The sequence below is a fragment of the Anguilla rostrata genome, chromosome 9 (assembly GCF_018555375.3).
Source record: "Anguilla rostrata isolate EN2019 chromosome 9, ASM1855537v3, whole genome shotgun sequence".
Taxonomy (NCBI): domain Eukaryota; kingdom Metazoa; phylum Chordata; class Actinopteri; order Anguilliformes; family Anguillidae; genus Anguilla; species Anguilla rostrata.
The window spans coordinates 10,510,548-10,537,024 of record NC_057941.1 but is presented as its reverse complement, the minus strand read 5'-3'; the positions used below and the strand labels follow the sequence as shown (position 1 = coordinate 10,537,024).

The 26,477-nt window shown below is 40.4% G+C and overlaps 1 protein-coding gene across 1 annotated transcript in view; it reads left to right on the top strand.

Annotated features, from left to right (window-relative positions):
- Positions 1 to 26,477, top strand: part of tenm1 (teneurin transmembrane protein 1) — a 222,155-nt gene that overhangs the window by 95,673 nt on the left and 100,005 nt on the right. Inside the window, exon 4 of the mRNA XM_064350355.1 lies at positions 17,538 to 17,766. Within this exon, the coding sequence (XP_064206425.1) occupies positions 17,538 to 17,766 (229 nt within the window). The remainder of the gene's footprint in view (positions 1 to 17,537; positions 17,767 to 26,477) is intronic.

The following is a 26,477-nucleotide window of genomic DNA, read 5'->3' as shown; positions in this document are numbered from 1 at the left end:
GCCCATAAAACGCCTTTCAGTCTCGGCCTGGTAAATTAAAGCTTTTACTGGTAGGCAAAGAGTGAGGCCGAGCGATGGGCCCGGGCAGTTAAAGCACAATAGCCGCTGTGTCTGCCAATCTGTCTGTCTTTGACAGGGGCGAGTAAAGCACACTAAGGGTAAATGGATAGACTTCCTGGTGACCTTTGTATATCGTTTTATAAAAGGGGGATCGATACCGGAGCTGCCAGCAGTAGCACTTTATCACAGACGCACCATCTGGTACAAGAGTAATTTCTCACCTGAATTATTTCAAACAGCTGCACGCGGGCTCAATAGACAATAACAGGGTTATCCGGGGCCCTTTTTTTTTCGTAGCCCGCCATCATCTTCCTTCCATACCGAATCACTCCAAATGCTCCCAAACAGGCGCGTCTTCCGAGCGGGTGGTTTTTAATGTAACGTGCTTCATGCACGTGTGGCCGTGCGGTACGCAAGCAGGCATCTCCCTGCTCAGCCTGGCGAGTAATGTGCCTTTTGCATGCAGAAGGCTGCACTTCTGTGCATGCCCCCCCCCCCCCTTTACATGGCAAATGTATGTATCCTGTGCATGCACTCACACCACGTGCTACAGCCTTGGAAAAGTTTTTGGTGAAATGGAATCGCATTTATCTCAATCCATTTCTCTCCGGGGCATGACAGAGTAATTAGCTTCCGCGCGTACTGTGGCAGGTCCTGTGCCGTTCAGATATGAATGCAGCCTTATGTAACTGAAGGGGTTGTTCGCGAAGCTTCGCAAATGGTTGTTATTCCAATGTCAGCCATCTTGAAGGTGCTTTTATGTCTTGTTGCGATGGTCTTGGCAGTTGAGTTGAATCTTCGCAATGATATAATTTCCCTAAGACTGGGAGTCTGCACAGTAATTGCTGTTCGCCGCATACATATCTAGGCCTAAGGCTCATTGGCAGTTGAAAGTGGGGACTCTTCCAATGAACCTCAAAAAAGATGAATAGCATTTGTGCATTGGTTGGACAGTCAAGTGTGTGACTTTTTTCTCATAATCTTCATAATTTTCTAGTCATTATGAAGTTGCTGATAATAATAGCAATAAGAAAAGGATATGAAGAAGATAATGAAGAAGAAGAATTGCAAGCAGAAGAAGAAGATTATGATTATGACAGTAATAATATTTGATAATAAATATTATTTATTGTTAGAATCCAGGACATTGTAGCATGCAGAGGCCATCATTCCCTTGCATTCATTACAGTATAAAACTTTGGGGTCCTTTACAAGACCATGTCTGCATGGAAGTAATTGCAGTTGACATTTTCACAAATTAAGGATTTTTATGCTCACTTACGTGAGCCTCAAGACTGAGATATATTGTACCATTAATTATTCTTACATTTTTCACCACTTGCAGTCTGTGGGTGAATTCTTCATTCAGATCTTTTTCGTATTAATGAGTTCAAGTGCAATGTGTCACACCATCACTGGACATGCAGTCTGGCCGGCAATGGAGGATTCTAACAGACCAATCATGTAAAGTTTGTCAGCAATGCACCTCCTTCCTCTGAATCAGTAATGCACATGAGGTTCAACGCTATGTTTAAAACTGTTGTCAATAACAATATCGTTCAACATTCCACTGATTATTTGATTTATTTAAAATTTTTCTGTACACGCATAATAAGTGAGTCTAGTAATAACTCAGCTAGATTGTTGAAGTTGAAGTTTTTGTTGTTTCTATTGAATCTAAGAAGTATTGCAAAGCTCAACATTAATTATACCACCAGTAGGGTCAACAGATTTTTACATAGAAAATATATAAACATATTTGGTTGAAACAGTATAAAGTAAAACAAATATGACTGTGTTAAAATTAAAAATGGATATTGGTGGAAATGGTTACATGGGATTTATATAAGAAAGATCTGAACACAAGTGTATAGAACAGAAATTATCCCCAAGACAAGCCCTTATGCACATGAACTCTGGAAAGGATAACACTGCATCCAGGATTGCATGTTATTATCATTTTGTTTAATACTTAAAGCCACTATTTCCATTTTTCCGATATGCACTGGGAACAGTGAGAATAATCTCAGTAAATGTGTTATCATTTATTATATATCGCCTTACAGGGATGCATCATGACCACTTATTCGTCTAATATTAGGAACTTTTTGCTTGATTGTGAGGTAATAAAACAATGTCAGTAAGCCAATCGAGAAATTATGTACCGTGTTTTTAATCATCTGCCATTTATTTGTCAGCATTTCTCAAAACCGGCAATGTGCTTTGACACCCCTGCCTCAGACTGCCAGAACATATGGAACACTTACATAAGCATCGCAACACATTTTGTTCAGGTCAAAGTTGACATTTTAGTGAGTAAAAATCCATTATTTTAATCTGCTACCCAATTAATGAGAAAAATGTAATGAGAGAAAAAAGGACAGGTTTGAATGTGAGGGCTCATAAACAAGCTTTGTCGTAAATCGTCAGAGGATTGCAGTACCGGTACAATCACTCAAGATTACAAAGTTCATGTTTTTTTTTTTCCCACGGCGCGCAGGAACTGCCAACGTGGGCTATGCATGGCAAATTGTGGTCACTCATTCACTCACTCACTCACGGATGACCTTTAAGGGACGTTTTGTGGGATGCATGCACAGGTGGTGCCAGCTAAAACGTGTCTGCGGGAGTGAGTTGCGCCGTGGGTCTGAACTGTTACTGTTGCCTTGTTATAAACCCAGTAACGATTTTTCAGTTATCTTTCTGTAGAACTGTATAAAATTACATTTAAAAGATGTGCAACACACACACTGAACCTATAAATGGGAAGCATTTCACATTAATTGAGCAGCTTTGTATTTCTATAATTACATGAACAGGAAGGAGTTTTGTGATGATTAGACTGCACAGGAATTAACTGATGTTTTTCAGCTACTAGTTGAAAGAGAGATCTGAAAGCCCTCGGGAGAACGTCTTCCATTAGTCCTGTGATTGTAGAGAGGTTGCTGCGCTGGCCGCATTGGTAAGGGAAAAGCACATTGGCTCTAAATAGAGAGCAGTGTTTAGCCTCAGCAGCACTAGTGCAAACCGGTCTTTTGCTTTGATTTGTTTTGCACTCTTTCCTCTCTGTTCATCCACCGCCTGGCTCCTTTATCTGCCCTTGTTAAATAACCTTATTTCTATTACAGCCTCTTTAAAGTTTTTCTTTTATTATGAGAGTTTTTTAGTTTTTTTTTTTTTTGTGAGAGAGTAATATCTCTGGCTCTTTTTATGGTAGCGGACCCAGCTTTCCTTCTGATGAATATGGTTTTCTGTCCCAGAGGCTCCGGCTGTGAGAAAAACAGTATTAAACTCTACAAATTCAAGGGCCTTCCATGTGCCCAACGCTGCATAGAAAATCCTCTCTGATATCCAGACTCCCCAATTCTCTACAGGCCCCAGAAGCGCAAACACAATGGCTTATTCCCCAGTTCTGTGTTAAAATTTAAGTTATTTATTTTCCTCGTGGTGTGTACAGTATGAGTGTTTTTTTTTTTTTAAACTTGATTGCTGGACTAAACAGAAAAAAGGCTGCACACAAAACAAGCCAGAAATAGACTGTGTCCTTTTGTTTGTTCATTACTTTAAATATTGTAATATATGCTCGACAAAGAAGACAATGGTGTGAGAGGAAAGAAAAACACTTTCTGCTGCATGAAGTCAAGCCAGTTTTAAAGAGATGCAGAACACTTTATGGGCCCAGCTCAATGGTTCTGTCAGAGAGATCTAATATGTGGCTTTTGTTTAGCCCCATAACAACCCAACATGATTTGCAACGGGTTTTGGTGAGAACAATAGCAAAATGATGTTTTAACAATTTAACAATTATTCTCTAGCTGGCTCGATGTTATTATTCAGCTAAGTGGGAGCTTTTGATCTTGTTGATTGTCAAAAACATTTGTGGTCTATGTTCATTTCATTATTTTGTTTTGGAGAAACATTTTATAATGATCTGTAAAGGACACTTGGGGCCATAATTTAATGGCAGCCTCTTAAGACAGAGATTTGCGGCCATTGATGCGATGGAAGTAGTCATCAGCATTAAACTTGGATTACATTGGCATTTCCCAATGCGGTAGCAGAGGTATCTGAAGCCCTGGTACTTGCTTCTCCATTTGCTAGCCCCCTGAGCAGATATCATCACACCTCGAGTACTGTATATCGACTGAGTAAAGTAAAAAAAAAAAATGGAGCTCGCAAAGCTGGTCATGGAATATCCCCAGCATCCCCTGCTGTGGCCCACCGTGCTAATCACGCTGTCAGTCTTCCGTGTTTATTTAAGCTCTCCTAGTCGCAATACCAAATTCCACTTCTGTCATTAATTTATCCTTTGCTCCAAAAATCTCTCCAGGGTTGAAGGGGCCATTAATCATTCCAGCAAACGCAGAGGCTCTGGAGAAGTTGGTAAACAAAGGTCAGGAAATGGGAGAGGGAGGTCGGGGGAGCCATTTGCGTCTTCCTTTGTGACTTTTTGTTTCGCGGCATTGCTGAATCTCGAGGCAGCTATGTCCGTGAGTCTAAAAACTGGGAGCAGAGATTGTTAAAGCCTGGCCTAGTCAGCTGTTTACTTTTCTCTGAGAGGTACTTTTGCTGGAGACTGTTTGCCCTCCAAAAAATAATGATAATTAAAATGATGAACTATGAGGATTCAATCAACAGTTTCTTTGTTTTGACTAAATAGCTTATTCAAGTTTTTCCCACTCATAAACACTTTAGCAAGGTCAACGGAATCATCTAACTTTGCAAAGCGCGTTTATGGGAAAAAGAAAATCATTTGTAAGTCAAGTTTGAGGACAAATGTTGATTTGGACGCAGGTCTTAATCACTGGCTGGATTCCAGGTCTTAATCACCGCCTGGACTCCACTCTAGAGAACATTTTCTTATTGTACATGCCTGTCAATCTACACACATATGCAGGCGCAAACAGCGCACAGTAGTGATTGCTTTTATCACTGGATAATCTTTTACAGCGATTTTAATGAGGCACACCAGTGACCTCCACTGGTTAATTGGGCACCCTCAGTCTGTCTGAACAAGCTGAGCATGATGTGTGCTCCTCCATCCCCTACTTAGAATACAGTAACAAGCCTACACATACTGTACACTTAATATATAAAATGTATTAGATGATACTGAGATAAGGGATAGAGGGGCATTTGATGGTAACAGAAAACCCTGGAGGTTTCGCAAATAAGTTTAGAATCTACTGAAGCAGCTCTAAGAGATTTAACCACAATCCAGAGGTGGGCAGATACATGGAAAATCATATTCAATATGTGAAGTTCTGCATGTGGGAAATAAAAAATCTACATGGGATTTATGTTATGGGAAGATAAAAATGTAAAACGTCGTTTAAAACACTTTTAAAGGAACAGTAATTCATGAAAATCTATCAGTGTCTTGGCATTGCATTGTAGCAGTTTAATAAAGCCAACAGGATGCTTGGATGAACTGAGACAATACAGTGGCATACTGAGAAAAAATCAAAGGATGTGTATTGATGTTACACAACACATTTGCCAAACGACATTAAGGATATTAAGAGTATCGTTAACAGACACCACACTTCAAGAAGGCGAAAGGACCTCTGGAAATAGTTTAAAAGAGGAGAAACTAAATTTGTCTCTGGTATGAAATATATGCTACATATAACTCAAGGCAGACCTAATTTATTGAACTGGGCTTTTATTGAATGCAGGCAATGGTAGATTACACTGCAAGTAATAAAGTTTTTATTTCAGTTTGTATGTGCTTATTTGACATATATATAACAGATCTTCAAATGTTCTGAAGTAAATCCAGCAGCAAACAGATGCAAGTCAGTATTAGTCAAAGGTGATTGGCAGTGTACGTGTGTATGTGTACAAATAGGGGTCAATGCTCCTCTAAAACTATCTGATATTGTATTTGTCCCGAGTAGAGGTGCCTTGTCAGTCTAGTGTCACAGAATAAATTCAATTTGAATATACTATTCTGTCAGTTCTACAATATATCTATTTTTTGAGAGAAAGGGCTCCCTGAGAACAAATGCCAATAGTATTGTGTATTGGAAAGTCCTTCCCCTGTTCCCCTAGCATATTCGAAGAAAGGAGAGTTTTGAAGGATAAATGTCAAGAGTATAGGAGCCCATGCATAATGCTCTGTGTCTGAAGCATCAAAGAGCCGGGGTGAACAGGAGCTACACTCGACTCCTCTACTAGAAAATACAGACATAACAGGACTGGACCCATGAAAAGAGAGAGAGGCTTCACAATTTCCCTAAAGCTTTTATGCGTGCTTTTTTCAGGTTTCGGCTGAGGCTAAAGTGAGCTTTAATAACATAATTGGCAAGTCATAATGCGAGCTTTGCAGTTTCCGTCAGAGCCCAGCTTTGGATGTCTCGGAAAATGACTAGATTCACCTTTTTTCCCCTCTGACTGTAATTGACTTTTTTTGAAGCTTTGGGAAGGAAGAGGCGAGAAGTAAAGCTCGATTCAGCCCGGTGTCTCTTCTCAGCATTATGATCCTGAATGCTAAGAAATCATGTCTCTGTTCATGAAGTGGCGGCCATTTGGGATTTGAAGAATCAATGGAAATGGTGATTTGGCACACAGGGCAATTCAAAATGAAGCTGAACAAAGGAAAAGTCAGCAAGAACAGCTGGATGAAACAAACTGGCTTGAATTCTGATTGTATGTGGTGCGGAACCTGACTCTTTTTATGGATGCTGGTTTTTTTAAGCCCGTCTCTCATAATATCTCTTTAAAAAACAGTTTTTGAATAAATATTTATCATACTCGGAAAGGGTTGGTGAGGATGATAATTGGCAGAAACTAATTTAAATTTATTTTCATACTAAAATTCATTGGACCATTCAAGAATGCTTTAACATAGACGCTAACAGAAAGAGGAACACTTCAAGCAATATTATCCTGTCCGACATATCTCCTCAGGATGCATTTTGAGGATCAGCTTCATTGTGGATATTAATAGAGTGTTCAAAGTGAAGCCTCTGCCTCGTTAATGTAATGAATTCATGACAGAAAACGCATTCTGAGCAACGTGGTAGATATGTGTGAGTCTCAGGTACACAAAAGCCTCTGCTGAATAATGTCTGACTTAATTTATCAGAGCGGTTGGAATGCACGCGAAGCTGTACGCACATTTTCAGAACTGAAACCCACACACCTGAAAGGGCGCCTAAGATTAATGATAGCACGCTCATCTCCCTGCAAGATATCCAGTTTCTCCTCTCACCCGTGTACCTCATCAACCTTTGTTGCCTAGTAACTGAACCCAGGGGAGCTCTAGTCAGGTCAGGACACAGGGACCCTGTATCACACAGCGCTGGTTACAGTGAAGGATAGTACACTGATGTGACTGAACTCGGCCTGCTCTGCACTCTGGCCCTTGAGGAAAGTGATGGTAATTAAATTTCCCCACAGTGGATCTTTAGTCAAGGTCAGCACGAGCCGCAGAGAGGATCCAGGGTCTCACCGGTCTAATATGTGTGATCATATGTACTACGTTTCCCAGAATCACCACGTAGGGAATACTCATGTCTCCGTCCTCATCCGTGGCACAGATAAAAAGTGAATGCAGCCAGGGGGCACTGATGGAGATGATGCGAAGACATCTTGGCCTGCTCCATAATTTCACATTGGAGACCAGGAAGAGCATTGTTCTGTTCTTGGGCCCGTAGAGTATTTCTTCTCTGAACTATGACTAACTGTACATAAAATCTATCAGAGTATTTCTTGCCGCAGAGAGGTGAGGAGTCACATGATTATTTCCAAATGCCCAATGTACTGCAATGATTAGGATTCATCATATGTTCATCATTACTCATCGCTACTCATGGGGGGGGGGTTGTTAGGGAGATACTGCACATGCAGTTCATGTCCATGAGCATTTGCAGGCGTTACTGAAGGGTCCACTTGCTGTGCATGTTTTAATTATGCATGCAGGTGTCTGACCCATTGTACTGACTTTAATCAAGGTCAAGAGATTCGTGTGGCCATTTTTGGCCTACTTTCAGATTCTGTGAAATTCAGGGATATAGAACGGTGACATGCTCTCGTCAGTAACGGCAGGCATTGGAACTGGAATCACTTGCAGCAGGGCTAAGTCCCGCTTCCGCTGCAGCTGAGTCTGTGAGCTGCTATATGGTTGGAGTGCGAGCTGAATGTATGAAAGGCTTTTTCAGGAAAGTGAAGTGACACAATCTTGAGAGACTTTTACTTCTTGTGAAAGGCCTGCAATCTCGTGGCAATCTGGAACATCAGCACCTGGAATGCTAGCAATTGCTTCGGATCACCAGCAATATGACTAAAAGTAACACAATCGTTACTTCTCAATTCAGCAACCCTGACTCCCCAGTAATGAAACTCCTACACATCTTGCTTTTTTACTGTGCTGGAATTTGATCATAGCCTGTCCTTTACACCACATATTGAGATGAGCAATATTCATAAGATACTTTATGCTTTATTAATGTGTGATCAGTCTATTAAATGGCTTCACAATAGAGAATGCCTGTGATTGGTCAGATCAGGCATTTTTCACGTGGCATTTTGTTAATAGTCTTTTCATGTGTCAGCATTTAATTTGTAAAGAAGAGCATTAAAAATTGATTTCCAATTAACTTTGACTTTGGAAGGCGAGTATAACAATCGAGAAACAGCTGTCAAAAAATGCTGCGCTCTATTGCAATAATTGGTCTTAAAATCTTTTTGTATTGCAGGTGGTGCATTTTCATGAAAGCGAAAAACAAAACAGTAAAGGTTGTGATTAGGAATCATGGTCATTTATAGCAAGAAAGCTTTTCCAACAAGGAACTATGTTGATGGCAGTCAAACCTGCTTGGTATTCCACATGTTCCCTGAAGTGAGAAAATAAATAAAATCTCATTCAGCATCAAAAGCTCAACAGACTTGTCAGAATGAGGTTCTGTTCTTAGCAAGACAGCATAAGTACTTTCAGTGTGTGATATTGTTATAATACCAATTTGATATATATATATATATATCTGTGTGTGTGTGTGTGTCCCAAATATTATGGATCTCTGTGCTTTCAGAGATGGGCAGGACTGGGAGTATTTTTGTCCTGTTGCACCATGGCAACATCAAAATTAGCCCTAGTGATTAAGTGTGGCTGTGGGTGTGGCCATATGTAGAGTTTGCACTGTCCTGCACCACTCTCAAATTCCTTTCCCTGGCATCTCAGATTTGTCTCATCCTTTTGTTTCATAATTAGGGCCACCAGTTAGTTTCCTCTTGTTTTTTTCACATGGTATTTCAGTCCTCCGCCAGCTAGAGGTCACGATAGCCTCTTTGCCAAGCATCTTCTCTAACAATTATCCCATTTGCACCACCTCTGTCATCAAAGTTGGTAAAGTAATTGGCACTAATTAAGCACAGACAATGATTGATGCCGATGTTTACAAGCGACACTCATGTGGTAATTTCAGTTTGATTGCTTGCTACGGTGGACATGCAGCAGTATTTTTAAATGCTGTACAGGGGCACGTTAGTTTTTGTCAGAAGCAGCGGGAAATGCTCACATTAAAAATCTCATGTACAAAGTTCAAATGAAATCTTTGTGATTATATTTTATTATGTCTAGTTGTCTGACAGTTTCTTCTGTCATTGATTCACAATGCTTGGTGAAAATTTGGCCATGGGAAGACATGAATCTTTCTGTATTGACTAAGTTTGCCACCATGGATAAGAACTGTTTTGGCTTTTGACTATGTTGTTGAAAGCAGGGCTAAGCATCATAATATTATTGTCAAAAGACTAATGGTTTTAGTCTCTTTCTAATGAGAAACCAAACATGAATATTTTAGGACAGGGCTAGCCAATCCTGTTCCTGGAGATCTACCATCTTGGAGGGTTTCATTTTCACCCTAATTTGGTACACCTGTTACTACTATACCTGATTCTAATTAGTAGCTCAATGACATCTCTAGCTGTTGAATGAGGTGTGCTTTGTTAGAGTTGAAAACCTACAGGACAGTATATCGCCAGGACCAGGATTGGGCAGCCCTGTGTTAGGAAGTAATTCATCTTAGCTATCGAATACCTCTACAAGATGGAAATTTACTCCTGCTTTTAACAATAGATGTGATTGTAATTTCGAACTGGCAGGCTTCAACAACAAGTTCTGTCAAAATTAGGACTTTTAGTTGATGATTCCCATTGAATGTTGTGGATTGGCATTCAAACTTGAAACGGGAAAAAGGACATCTCGACCTTTATGGCAAAGTTTGGCTATGCTGAGCTCTGACACCCCATAAATAGCTTTGTGGTCTTGACCCATAGATTGTATGCATAGATAAGAATATCAGAATATCGACTTTTAATTGCTTCAAGGATGTTTCCTTTGATGTTTGTAGAGAGGAAAACGTTCTTAATAAAAAACTATATAATATTGTATAGACCTTGAACAAGTCTGCCCTACACCATTACATTATTTCTCTTTATAAGGGCATAATCGATACACAAGATACCTGACAGGATCAAAAATCCTGACAGCCATAAGAAAATTGTGAGCTGGCTGATAGAAATGTGGTTTATTTTTCAGTTGCAGGTTTGTAATAGGTTGTGAATTCCTCTGCTAGTTTTGATGCAATGGTGGTTTATTGTTATGTCTGTGCCGTACGCCTGCTGAACAGGTGCACAATCGTTATTTGTAAGCTGTTCGATTTTATTATAGGTTTCGTGGATTCTGATGTCACGACTTTCGTAACAACGGATCATGTCAATGAGACACTTGCCATTTTCAGCTATTAAGAAGAGCTGTGTTTCCAAACCCTTATCGCTCTTGAATGCCTTGAGCTCTGTCAGCACAATGGTGTTTGGTGTGATATCCATCTCCTTTCCCACAAATCTCGGATTAAAATGGACGTTCTTTGAATGGTACTCTGCAGCTGAAACTTTCCCATCTGGTTTTACATGGTACAGGCGGGAGTTTTTTTTTACCGGGAAGAAGGTTGTCCAGCAATTGGGCTCCTAATGTGCTGCATGTAACACATTTTCCGGCTTGGGCATTTTTTTATCTTATTTTTTTAATGCACATAATTTGGAATAGTCCACTTTCTCCAGTGGAATATTTGTACTTAAGAACGCATGTTAAATCGTCAATGACATCCAGCCGTCTTTTTCCCTGCTGATAGATTTTCCCCTTGGTGTTGATCTCAGACCTTAATTGATGGTATCCCTTTCCCTCCTGCTCCCCAGTGGTATGGCCAGTGGTATCCATTGAATGGGGATAAAGAAAAGTTATGGGCTATCATCCTCACATTCAGTGCTTGCAACAGACTTGTTTCTGGTCAACAACAGCACTTGTGAGTGCTCAGAGTAATAAATGACAGTAAAACAAAATAAGCCTCCCCATCCCCCAGTCACTTATTACATACTAACCCACATCATAAAACATATTTAATGAAAAATGTCTGCAGTTATTTCGCCTTATTTATTTTTGCATGAAAAATCATGTACCCTTTCAGCTTTCAGAACGGCACCCCATTCATAAAAAAAGTTTAATGTCCATATGCAATGCATTTACATTGCATTCACTTGTGTTATATCCAATATGTGTGTCTTTATGGTTCCTTTGTCCATTTAAACATGTTTGTGGTCCAAAATGTCACTACTTGTATTCAAGCTATAGCTGTTTGCTAGGTCAGGCGCCATTGAGCATATGGAAAGCGCTCTACGGGCTACGCCACAGGAGACACCCCGTCAGGCGCCATTTTGATCTCAATCTGACAAGAATCCATTAAAAATATGGTTTGCATATCTGACCACCCGATGATGTACTGTAATATTTTGTTCAGCAGGCGTTTGGTTATCTAAATAATGGCAGGTTCACTTATAAGTCATTCAAGTTAGAGGACAAATTGAACAAGACTAAACTTTCATGGGCATATATGGGTCCATTTTTGAGTAAAGTGTGTACCTGCATTGCCCTCCCTGTGCATGACGCAGACAAGCAGACAGTGCACACAGACTGAAGTGTTAGTGCTAGTTCTCAAAACAACAAAGTATTTATAATTATGGCGGATCAGACAAAAAAGGTTTTACACTGTGACAGAAGTAATTGAAGAGCTTGAAAAAAGCTTATCTGAATAAGAGGCTTTATTCTCATATTTAAACATTGGAGATTTGCTTAAAGAGGGTGTTCTAGACAAAGTGATAGCCCCACTAGTGGTCATGTACATTTACTTAAAAAGCAAATTTAGTGTTCTCCTTATTGTTATTATATTATATTATATTATATTATATTGCTTCTTCCACATCAACATTCTGTGTGGTCCTCCTCCTACAGCTTCTCAGAAAGACATACCAAGTTTGGCAAGTGGCTTAATCTAGTTGCTTGTGCTTTTTGTGTCAATATTTCAAAAGATGAAAATAATATATTTTGAGATATTTATGATTTTAAATCAATTTTTTTTTTTTCATCCTGCTGATTCAATGGTGAAAACAAACTGGTGACCTACTCCCAATTAAATTCAAGTTATTTTTTAATATTGATTGGATCCAGACTAAATGATTTAAATCAAAACCACTCTGTCCCAAATTTTGAGTCACAAATGTAAGCAATTATTAACTTTAATAATTGGAATTCTTACAAATATTGCATGTGTGCTACAGGTGATCATATGCATAACACAATATGTAAACTAAGTTTTAAATATAAATATATAGAGTAACCTTTTACTTTAAATATATAATGTAGACTAATGGCCACTTTTTTTTCTCTCTCTCTGAATGACAAGCAGGAAGGGTCATTCAAACAAACCCATCTGAATTGTCTGAAATATACAGCCTGTCATAATCATTGGATAGCTTTTTATACATTCTCATAAAAAATAATCCTCAGAGAGTTTTTAGCTAACAGCTGTCTGTATAATTTCTTCTTTGATTGGTTGCTTTAATTAAAAGCTACTGGCATATGTCCATATTACATTTATGGAGTTTGCTTTAACATGTTGAACTTGGCAGTGTTCCCATAAGGATAGTATTACACAAAATGTACATTCATTGTGACATTAGAGATCATGTTGTCCTACACAGACAGCGCTGTAATCTGTAAGACAAGACTTTATGTCAAGCTAAAATTAATGTTTTTACCACAATATCTTGGTAATGAAAGATTGAATGAGCTACAGTGGACACACAGGAATTCTTTGTAAGTCAAATCAAATAAACAAGAACAAATGTTTTAATCTAGTTTTTGTGCTGTTCAATATTATTCTTCATCAGTTACTTTGAGGCTTGTATTGTATTTGTAAGGTTTCACAATTGTCTGGGATAACCTCAGTGAAATACAGTGTAATAAGATTCTCTGAGCTTCACAGACTCTCAAATAATGTATAGGCTGAACTGACTCACTGCTAATAACAGCACAGCGAAATGGAAGAACCTTATTTACTAATCCACTGCTGCATTTACTGAGAGCTCATGTAGACAGGATGAAATGTTTGCAGCAGGGAGTGACAGTCCAGAGTTGTCTTAGACAAGGCAAAAATTGTCTGGTGCCATTAAATGTGATTTTTGTGTGATTTCTTCTCACTTGGAAGACCAAAGACATTGGGGATGATTGTTTAGCTCAGATTGTACAGCTCAGACTGTCAAATATAACCTTTATGTACTCTATTATTCAATTAAATATTCATCTCACATAAAAGTCATTGGTCCTAGGCTCTCACAGTGAGTTCCACAATGTTTGGGAAAAAGACATATTTTATTTTATTTGGCTCTGTACTCCACAAACAGTGCACATGTATTTAAGTGCAGATTCTTAATTGAAGACTATTTTTAAATCCTATTACAAATGGCTTCACAGGCATTTCTGATTAGTCTGGTGTGTTCAATTGCTTTCTTAGTCTATGCACTGTATAAGAGAGCTTTCAGTATCTAGACTTGATTCTTGGCTTTTGATTGCCTTTGGAGTCTGTTATTACCATTTTTCAACAGAGGTGTGCCAATGAAAGTTCAAGAAACTATTATGAGGCCTCAAAATAAGAACAAAAAAAAAAACTGTCATAGACATAGGCCAAACATTAGTTATACCAATATCAAAAGTATCATTAAGAAGAATCGCAAAGGGCTTGGTAGACTAAGGAAGACCTCTACAGTTGATGATCGAAGAGTTCTCACCATAATGAAGAAAAACCGCCAAACACCTGTCCACCAGATCAGAAACATTCTTTAGAAGACAGAAGACTTCATGCAAAGAACTACAGAGGCACACCCCACCCCCCCCCCCCCACCCCATGTGTGAAATGTGGTGTTTATGGTTTGGTCATGTATGGCTGTTACAGCTACTGGCTCATTCTTGTCTTCATTGATGGTATAACTGCTGATAGCAGCAGCAGAATGAATTCTGAAGTGTACAGAAGCATCTCATTGTCTCCAAACTAATTGGACGATGCTTAATCCTATAGCAAGGCAATGATCCCAAACAGTGTCGTTGTCGTCATCATCATCATTAACTGTGTTAGGATTGTGTTAGTTTTGATTGAGACTCCCACTTTGAGAGTCTCTAACAGGAAATCAAGGAATTGGTAAATGGACTGTATTTATATAGCACATTTTCCAGCAACAACCGCACAAAGTACTTTACAATGAATGCCTCTCATTAATCCATTCACACACACACACATACACACACCAATGACAATCAAGGCAGCCATGCAAGGCACAAACCAGCTCATTCAGAGCACACTTTGACACACAGAAGACCGGGAATTGAACTGATAGCCTTCCAATTGCCAGATGACCACTCTACCTCCTGAGCTAATGTCGTCCCAACAAAGTAATGACAGCTCTCCTGTACCTGTTTGAGGTATTGAAGTCCTCCTGTAGTACTACGCCAAGGCACACAGTAACTGGGAATTTACACCCAGTGGGGACTTATCCTTGTGACATAAGTCCCTTATTTGACTAAAATCAATGGAATAAAACATGCCGATTAGACTGATCAACAAAACTCACACTTTAAATTAAACAAGATTGGGAATTCTCAAGACGGTTTTTCACTCCTGTCTCTCAGTACCAGCTGGGAAATCATGCCAAAGCACCATGGGCATTCAGTGAGATGAGATCCTTCCCTGACTACAGTTATACATTTCCCCAGCCATTACAGCAAGCTGTTTCCGCCAGGTCCAGAGCATGCGTGACACCGTGCACTCAGCTGTAAGTTTATGCATGCTCAGTTTGGATGGCTCACCCAAGGGAGAAAGATTCAATGTATATCTCATGGCATGACATCCCCATGAAGTCATCCCTGTGCCCTCTGTCAAAAAGGGATCTCTTCCTGAAAGCTAGGGTCTTTAGACCATCCCTGGGGACCCGTGCCGTCCTGATGTGGATCTGTCCAAACTCTCCATGGTTGGCCCCGATACTCCTGAGCAGTCAATAGTCTGGTCTGGAGTGCGTACCATAGATTGACATTCATGTCGTTTGAAAGTTATAACTGTATTTTCTGAAGGCATGCCCTCCTAGGATGTTCACACATTACAGTCTCTAGAGTTTGCAGGGAAACAAAACACATTCATTGAGTGTTCTGTGGGCAAAAACACCTTGTTAGAGAGGTCAGAGCAAAATTGGCAGATTCGTTCAAGGTAACTGAAAGGCCAAAAATGCCCAAATAACAGCTGTTTACAGTGACGTGTGGAAGGTCATCTCTGAACGCACAATGCATTGAACATTGAAGTGAATGAGCTACAGCAGCAGAAGACCATGGCGGGCTCCACTCCCATCAGCTAAGAACAAGAAGATGATGATACAGTGGGCAGTGATCTCCAGAACTAGAAAACAGCCTGGCCTGATAAATCTTGATTATCTGCTGCAACATGCAGATATTTGGGTCAGAATTTGGCGGTGCGGGCTTCTGGTTTTGGTGTAATGCTGTGCAGAATATTTTCTTGGCACAGAGTTGGTTCCGTAATACCAATTGAGCATCTTCAAAAAACACATCTTCAAAAACATGGAGTAGGAATACAAATTTAAAAATCAAACATGACAGTGATAATAGTAATGCCAATGAGTAGTTCTACTGCCGTCACTACTAAATATAGTGTTACGCTAAGGGTTCTGACTATGCTTCCAAGGGGGGCTGCTGGATTGAAATGACCCAAACAAATATATATTGGGCCACTCACCACCATATGCCACCTGATTTGCCTTGACCGATACCCTCAGTAGCAAGCAGCCCCTTCGTTTGTGTGGCTATAGTTCAGTTTTGTTAAAAACAGTGTCATGAAGAGTGGTTGCATGCAAACAGAGAAAGATGGAAACCAAGGGGAAAAGGGGTGGACACAGGATAATAACAGAGTGCATGGAATAGGCCCAAGAGAGGAACAAAAAACCCAGCTGCGCCAAGCCTCCTCAATCGTTTGAGAGAACCCCGCCATCTCCTGTACATCTCTCCACCCAAAGGGCGTTACCCAATCAAACACATGGGAGTGTTCCCAGTTTCTCTCTATCCTATCTCCTCCATCCATGCAGCTGCAACACTAGAATTGGTGTTATCCTATCCTATTATATGATATTACATTTTGAAAAATATATTACCAATGGGCGTGAAAATGGTTGCACTATGTTACTGAAATGTGTGTATGAGTATGTGTATAAAATATGTTCATGAGCAAGATGTTCCTGATAAATCAGGTGGATTTTATAGCTGGTCATCTGAAGATACAGAAATAAAATGAAGAAGGGAATGTGTCAGGAAAATAGCAACATGGTGCTAGGACAAATAATAAAAGCCATCAATAGAAGTACTGAACACACAAGAATAAGAAAAGTAAATAGTTGTGTCTGTTACATTCTTGGGTCATGGTCGGAAGCTTGCCGTTTTGCTGTTCTCAAAGGTGTGGAATGTAGAGTAATGACACTAGCTTGAGCAGTGCTTGGTTCCTGACCCGAAGCCTCAAGACTGAATGTGTTCCTTTCTCTATATGGGCCCCACCTGAGTGCTTTCATTCCTTATTAGAAAATGAGCCACAGTTATCAGATTCCTTAAGTAGTCCAGTCACTTATTATTGAGAAGCCGAGTACAATTTTGTGATTCACGATCTTTCACCTGGATTGTTTCTATGGTTTCCATTAATTGGCCTCACAGATCTGCAATACCTGTGTATTTTTGGCATCTTTGAATAGAACCCACATGGGGTTCACCCATTGCTTCTTCCTACTCTTTAATGGCTTTAAAAAGCTACCGAAGAATGACATATATAAAGATTAGCCAGTAAGATTTTGAATGACTTCGATAAGGGTAAATTTATCAAGGAAAAATTCATGTACTGAAGTTCAGTCAATATTTAATACATAGACATAGACTGCACATTCAGTGGCAGGTTAAAATTCAGGAATGCAAACATGCTTCTTTGAAATAATTATCAACAATGTTGATGATGTTACTGTGGTTTGGAAGCAGGGTTAAACCCTTTGGGCCTTTCTCTCCAAATTCAACAATTCTCTCTCTCTCTCTCTCTCTCTCTCTCCAGAGTTACCCAGCAGTCCACAGGGCCAGTTCACCTTCAGGCCCCTCCCCCCACCGCCGCCCCCTCCGCATGCCTGCACCTGCGCCAGACCCGCCCCCCACGCCCCAGAGGCCCTGCACAGGAACACCATGCCGGCCCGCAGCCAGGCCACGGAAACCGGCGGCACCCAGACGGACAGCGGCCAGCTCCACAACAGCTGGGCCCTCAACAGCAACATCCCTTTAGAGACCAGGTGAGCGGGCACATCTGCCCTCACGGTTGCCCCTCCCTTGCACTGCACCCCTCCCTGCCCACGAGCCCCTTGGCCCAAAACATCATCAATGGTCATTATATGACAAACTCCCCCTGTGCCACGCACGCACATGCACACATTCTCAGATGTGAATCATCTGGGTCCTTGACTTCTCATCAGACTGCCTGCTTACACCCACAGTGGTGTTGGTAAGGGGGGGTCTTTACAGCCTTCAGCCTGATGTATAGAGCCAAGCCCCTGATCTTCTTTTCACTTATGTCCAGCAGCTAGTTATGAGGATTACAATGCATTCCCCACATAAGCAGCACGTTTTTATGAGAGGCAAGAGATAGCAAAATAGTAACATTTGGCATGGGTTTGGTGGGGCTAGTAAATACAGTAATGCCCTGGTTAAAAACCATCTGTCTTATTTTACTTTAAAAGATTTCATATCATAGCTTTTGGTTTTAAATGTTTGTATTATGTTTTCCCATGGCAGTCAAAGCCCATTGCAGTATTTCCATTATTACGCGCATTTTCAGGAGTAATGTGAATTATTGGGTGCAACACTGTGGTGTCTTTCAGCACTGAACTAGATTGCTTGTTAAGTGGACCATGAAGTTTCTATGGTTACTGTTGTAAGTAACAGTAACAGCTACTCCCACCTTCCAGACTTTCAAAACTGCCACGGGCGTGTTTCACTTAGTCATTTCCCTCACAATATTTGGGCGTTAATACAAATTTTTCCTTTAGTTACTCCCAGAGTGCACCAGATTTATGTATTTAATGCATGAAATTCATAAAGCTTTCTGCTGGGGAAGGATTCCCCAGACCCCCATACAGGATAATATGAATAAGTTATGATAATATGGATAATATAATTGACCTCTGATCCAAAGTAATGCTAGAAACGCCCCTGTCTGTAACCCAGTGCGAGCGTGCGAGTGTCATTTGGGGAATTAAGCAGCGAGCATACTTGGGTGGTTTTGGCACTCAGCCTCTTCCGATCAGACTTTATGAATTAGCCTCTGAAGTAATATGGAGAGATAAATAACTGTTTGAATATTTAATGAAGAGTTTGTAACAGCCAAATTCCTCCTCATGCACAGTGACTTCATATAAGGTTGGCAGAAAGCCAGTCGGGAGGAGAGGTTCTTAATAAGATATGAATCTGTTCAGAATTAGATCTTCTTTCAGTTAAGGAAAGAAGAATACCGATGTTACAAATTCAAATAAACAGTTGGTGAAATGTAAATATCTAAAAACAGAACAATGGAGGAGAATCAAGTCTAATATTGTGATTCTCATTGTGTTTCTAATTTTGTGGCTGCCATGCTTCCAAATGCTGTCAAACGAAATCTTTTCCCCAGTACCTCCCACACACATCCTATTCTCTTTTTGCCCATGTAGCTCAGCCATTCAGTCATCAACAGGAATTAAAAACATTAAAAAATAAACCATTTTATTTTTTTTAGAACTTGAACATTTTCCCTTTGAATTCCATGAATGATGTCTTTATTTTATTTTTTACTGGGGATAATTAGTCTGTTTTTTTGTTTTTTTTCTCGCTGTGGTCAGTGGGGGTTGAAGAGAAGGCGGAATGGTGAAAGCATGACTGACGTGACTGCGTGGGAGAGGAGGGGGGCTAATTGATGAGCGTTCGGGAGGAATGATTCCCGCCAACGGCTGCGCGGGGTTACGGGTGAAATGGGACGGACTGCCGCTCAATATAAGTCTCGCCATCTCGGCTCTGTTCTGTCCCGGGGCGTCCCGCAAGAATCAAACCAAAATAAAATGAAAGGGTCGTATCGCAATCTCTTCTGCCGAGAATGCAATATGGTATTCTTTATAAAATAACCAGTTAAATTCTCCGAATGTGGCACTGTGGATTGCTACCATTTTTTCAGTCAGTGTTCATATCGGGCTAACGCACAGGCCCCTGATTTTGTTGCCTTAGATTGGAATCCGTGCTTGCCTCCCTTGATCACGTGTAAAAAAAAAAGAGGAATTCCTACCAGTACACTACCTGTGGAAATAGCACTCATTTCTCCAGAGTTCTCTGGGGAAATAGGGATTCTTTTATGAGATTTGATCCCGAACTGTAACATGAAGCCAGCGCACGTATTCTTGGAGGAAAGCGTAAGGTTATGAATGGAAAATCAGTTCTATATGAATTCCTTACGTTCCCGTCTTTCTTTGAAACGATGCGTTGTTGCTCTGTCTTTTGTCGGACTGTTCAGTTGCTTAGTGCACAGTCATTATTGTCACTACGGATTTGTATATTTCCTAATGTCACTGCGAGTCTGCATAGCGAATAGCGAGAGCGAATATCCCTTTCACTAAATCCCATTCTCGTCCCGATGATGAAATGTGCTGACGTGGCAGTCCAATACCTCGCAGGTATGAAGCGGAGATGCCCGCACAAAGACAGCCTCCTGAGTCAGAGATTGACCTTGGCATGCTAATCTGATCTGGTTTGGCCCAACCTTGTGGCTACAGTACCTGACAGCCTTCCGAATGCCCTTTTTTAAGAGGCTGTCAAGCACAGAGATTGTTCACACTTTCTGTTCTGGTAAAAATTAATGGCTGCGGGAAGGAAAACAGCATTAACGCGCATTGGCGGTGACTCCTACTCAGACCCGAAAGCCCAGGGCAGTGGTAGCTCCGGATGTGAAATATTGAAATGATGTGAAATTCTGCATCATAATCAAATGCATGTGTCAGCTGGTCTTTTGGCTGCCCCCAGGAAATGCATCCACATTCACTGGCACACAACAGAAACTTTGCTTTTAAAAACATTTGACCAATAAATTTGAATCCCACTTGATCGACTGCATAAACAGCTTTGTAAAGTTGTGCAAAATATTATTATTATTATGTGAATATTTCTTCACTGAAGTTACAGAAACTATTTTTTGTATTAAGTTGTTCTAGTCTCAGTATTAAATAGTACACTACTTTTTTAGGGGACTGATTTTTTTCGATGTGACTGTTATAGGCCATAACGCCTTAGTATGGGTTACAAATTAATTTTCTAAGCAATTAATTTTGTGTGCTAAAAAAAAAATATGGATGGGATGGCAATGGCAGCCATACTTCTTTCCCCAGAATGATAGCTTTTGTTTGATGCTAATTTTGTTCAGTGTTCCATTCCCATAGTCCCAGTGTTTGCCTTTCAAAATACTATTCTCGTTTGATAATTTGTAATATCCTTTTACATGAAATGTGATAAATGATACAGGTTCAGGGCTTCTGGGTGGTTCATCCTGTTAAGGCACTGTGCTAGTGCAAAAATGGGCTACACACTCTGGTTTCAAATTTGGACTGTGCTAGTGACTACATTAGGACCTCTAACTGTTCTCTTTTTTTTTTTTCTCTCCAATGGCGTTACCCCCACTTGCTGTCCAGTGTTTGTTTAAGCAGAAATCCTATCCTAGAGAGAGCTGATCTTTTCCAAAGAAGCACATGCAATGGAAAAATATGTTTGCTTTCTGAGATGAGTGGTGGTGGTGGTGTTGCTGGTGGTGGGGGTTCCGCTGCATGTAATATCTTTTGGCACGGGTCTCACTTTGCCCTTGGGTGTAGAGAACAGTCCCTGCGATCGGCTGAAAGTGGTGATCTGTGCATCGTAAACATCTTTGCTTGCGAACGAATACACCTCTCACACAGGGTAAAAGTGTAAAGTGATTCCATGGCGGTTTGGCTGTCTGGCGGTGGACAAGGAGTCGCTCCACAGAATTGCGTGCAAGAGCAGGCAGAACTGAGGACTAAAGTGGGTGTACCGATAGGGACAGATTTAATTCAGCTTAGCCCTGGTGGAGTCAATTTGTCAACTGCAGTAAAGCTACAAGGATATGTTCAAACTGATCCTGGAAAATATACTCGTATCCAATATTCCTAAGAAATTAACTAGCCGGAAATGCTAATACACATTTTATGGTTTTTGCTATTTGAATGTGTAATTTGTCAGTATGAGTGTTTTGCGGCTTCAGTCAGACTCAGTAATGGGCTTTATGTGCAACATGTGCTCAGTCAGCAACAGGACCAACTGCTTTAATGCATCTTTAAGAAACATTCAACATTCATATTATTATTCTTTTTCTGCTGCTCGCCAAGACTGGAGTTAGTCCTTAGCCCCCTTATCCCCCTTGGAGCAGTAAGGTATCCTACAGTACACAGATGAATCCTGATCATGTCAGTGCGCAGTGATTGTGGCTGGGAGTTCTGCAAATTGACTTGTGATTGGCTGCAGTGTGGCTTGGGGAAAAAGAGCGTTCATAATGCAGTTGTCATTCAACGGGTCCACAGAGTGCCACCTACTGTCATTTCTTGAAGCATACATGTGCCATTTCAATATTATCATCAACATACACTGCGTGAAAAGTATTTGCCCCTTCCTGATTTCCGCTATGCTTATTTGTCACGTTGAATGTTCTCAGTTCTTTGAACAAAATGGAATGTTAGACAAATGGAAATGGAGTAAACACAATACACATTTTATAAAATATAATTTCATTTAATGAAAAAGGTTATCAAACACCAATATCACCCATGTGAAAAGGTATCTGTCCGCTTAGTTACTCAATCAACCAGTTAACCAAATTTTGTTGATAATTAGATTCAGCTGATTGAACACAGCTAGGCTTGATTGCAACCAGCCCTGTTGAATCGAAACCTCACTTATATTCAGCCTTGTGGAGTAGTCACCACAAAGTTTCTACAAGTGCACTATGGTGCACTACGCCATGATCAAAGGAAATTCCATGATATCAAACTGATATCAAATTATAGGACGCGTTTGTTTGCTGTTAATGTTGCTTAAGGTGGTGCAACCAGTTAGTTAGTTTAAGGGGGCAATTACTTTTTCACATGGGTGATATGGGCATTTGAAAACTTTTTTCATTAAATAAATGAAAGAATAATTTAAATAATGTGTTTTGTGTTTACTGAGGTTCCCTTTGTCTAATAGTACATTTTGTCTAAAGATCTGAAACCATTTAGTGTGACAAAAATGCAACAATTGTGGAAACCAGGAAGGGGGAAATACTTTTTCATGGTACTGTATCATCTTGTGTAATTTCTCAAATATGTACAAAATGATCAGTTTCTGTTAATTTCATGTACATTTGCTCTATTGCTTCCAAACAATAGCAGCTCCAAAAAAATTCCATGGCCACAATAAGTGAACCTGTGTTTTCCAGGGAAACGTCTGTCCCAGTTGCCACCTCCTCCTCATTCACCGTAAAGCCCTGCTCTGGACAGCCAGATAGTCATCCCGGTGAAGCTGGTTGAAAACAATTGTCCAGGCACCTCGATAATGGCCGCTCATCGGCGTTGAGGAGTCTCCGCCACGACAAGTCCCATCAGTATGAATTCAGGTTGTAAGCTAACCCTGGCTAATGCGGCGTGCTGGAAGCAATTGGGTGAATGGAATGGTGGAGGGCCTTCGGTCATCTTGCGTCCTGCCATCAGGCTATCAGTCAGCCAAGCGGAGAGATTCGGAGCCAAGGGGTGCTTTCTGATATGACAGCCGCAAAGCAAAGGCCTCGTTCTGCCGCGCGGCGCTGCGTTCCGTGAACGCAGCCCCGGCTCGTCTGACCTGTGCAGTAGATGGGCCCAGTTAATGACACAGCCAAAAGACAAGGTGACTTTGTGTCGGACGCAAATGAAGAGACACAATATCTCAGCTCGGCATTTGCTGACATCTGAGCCTTAATGAACCTTGTCAATTAGACCCCGATCGATGCGAGAATACAATGCTTTGCCAAATAGCATTTGGATCAGCAAACCGTAATGTAATTCAAACCCTCACTGACATTGTTTTTCACACCATTTTCAATTCTAATTTGATTTTGACAGGGTGAGACATGAATCTGGTGGCTTGATACCATATTACAGCACTGCACGTATTGTATTTTTGCATCATGGGATGAGTTCAATCTAGCTGCGGCAACCACTAAGCGCATGTAAGAAGTAGTGAGGCTGATTTTAAGTTATGGGGGGAAACACAGTGCAGTCTGTTTTACTGTGGACAAGTTTGACGGCATCCATTTGCTTTTAGAACAAATGCTTTTAGAATAATAATGTACTATTGAGTAAAAGCATAATAGCTTAGCTGAAGGTGTATTTAACCCAGGGAAGCTTTTCAATTTTTTTTTCCATTAATTTACCCAAGCTTATACAAATCTAACATACAGGTAAAGTGGGGCTTCAACAAAGAAAAGTATTAACAAAACAAAAAAACAAAATGTGTTAGCCTTACGATTTGTAGTTTTTTTTTTTTTTCATGAGGAGTTCATAACACACTGTAGTTCATTATGAAGATAAGGAACATTTTTTTTATAAATTATAAAAGCATTATTTCAGTTTATAATTGACTTCAGTGTCTCTCAGGTAGGGGTGGTGGTGGGGTTCATGCAGTTTGCACCATTGCTATTCAGAGTAAGGATGAGTAACTATGTTTTGGTTTATAAAAACATTTTGCCTATGTTTTAAACCAGACTTGACTGTTTAACGCAATGATATAAAACATGTTATGGGCGAGGTCATTGTTTGTTAAATACAACTTTTAAAAGCAAATTAGCTGTTGTTAAGATGAATTATTATTGATGTCATGGTTTAACCATGACTTTAATGCGTTAATTCCACCTCATGCCCACTTCCATTTTTTATCCGAATACAAATGCAAATAATATTGTTTGTTGAACAAGTACAGATACAAATACAAATAGTGGCATCTCCCTCCACCCGTAGTAGGCAGTGTGTCATTGTCTGAAACGCTGGCCAATGAGGTTAGAGGAATTTATTTGTACATTGCCAGACAAAAGCTGCCTGTACACTTCCAAATTTATTCTACTGCTGCCATCCTCCATTACATGACTAAAGATGAGTGAGTCTTATCCAGAAGCAGCCATACATGACCAAGCCATGACACTACCCACTACCCTCTCCATATTTCACAGATGAGGGGGGTGCTTTGGCTCATGGGCGGTTCCTGCCATTCTCCACTTTTGGCTTTACACTGTTTTGGTAAAGGTTTACTTTGGTCTCATCTGTCCATTTAACTTTGTTCCAGAACTCTTCTGGCTCACCTCCATATTTTCCTGTTTGGCAAATCCTAATCTGGCCTCTATAATTTCTCGTTAAGTCTTCTGCATACAGTGGGGCAGTGATAATTTCACCCTGCCATCTGGATGTATCTTGTGTTTTCACTGCCTTTGTTTTAGGGCCTTACTTCACTGCATTTAGGATTTGATCAACTTCACTTCCTTGGCCGACCTTTACAGTGTTTATTTTTCAACCTGCCAGTGTTTTTTTTTGTCAAGACTTTGCAAAAAAAAGTTGTACTATACCCAGTCTCTGTGCTAGTCTTATCAGCTTACAGACATGTCATATCCATAAAATGGTAAAAACATATATATGCATGTAAATACCATGAAATGAAAGCTGATTGTTTGTGCATTTGTCTCTTTTTCATCTTTTTATCTCAAATCCAAATTCAAAGTAAATTGCAAAAATAACACATATCACGCTCATTCCCACACTGGAAGGCACTGGATTTTGGGGGTTAAGTATAAAGTATCGGCAGACTTACCTGTGAGAAGACAGTAATTCATTTTTTTGGATATGTCAATGGCAGGGCTCCCAGTTCTTGTGCCATTTGTCTGAAAAGTGAATTTCTGTTGGCTGCGATGTAACAGCCAGCAGCTGATTAAACAGACTAGGCTCTTAATTAAACTAAAGTTTCCTCCCAATTGATACTAACTGGGATGAAGTGCTTACAACACTGTAAATAATGTGCCATTAGATGATTATTTACCTGCTCAAATACTGTCACACGTGTTAGAAAATAAAAGTGTTCGGTATCACTTTCGCAGAATAATTAGCACAGTATTTTGTCACTCACTGTTCACATGATCTGGGAGCGACACAAAGAGGTGAGAAAGAAGTGGCATACTTACACATAGAATTAATTACAGCATTGATTAGAGAAATAATTACATTATTAATTATATAGCTCAGCAAATGCCTACTGCACCATGAGGTGATGATGCAGACCTTAGCCTGAGGAAGCCTCTTCCCAAAACACTCTACAAGCTATAAGATAAGATATAAGATACTTTTATTGAACCCCGTGGGGTAATTTGTCCTCTGCATCTGACCCATCCTAGTTACTGAGGAGCAGTGGGCAGCTGCAGTGCAGTGCTCGGGGACCAACTCCAGTTCTGAGGCCAGTGCCTTGGTCAAGGGCAACTGCAGGAGCGCACCTAACATGCATGTCTTTGAGTGTGGGAGGAAACCGGAGTACCCGGAGTAAACCCACGCGAACAAGGGGAGAACATGTAAACTCCATGCAGAGAGGATCCGGTCGGACCCGGATTCAAACCCTCCTTCTTGCGAGGCAACAGTGCTAACCTCTATCCCACCGTGCCCGCCCCAAAAGATCCCAAAAAGTTCAGAGATCGCTAAAACAAAAATGCCAAATTGAGCTTGTGAAGAAAAACTGTGGCACTTCTGTTTACTTAAGTCAAAGTGAATGTGCTGATTGAGTTAGGATGTGGATTGAATGCAGGCTTATATGCTTGCAAACGTGTTCGTAGTTAACACAACATTGGTACAACACAACAGTAGAAACACAAAAAGTGCTTTATAAGCTAAAACTTACAGAGATGTGACTAATGAGAGGCTCTTTTACAAAGTCTGAGAAATGT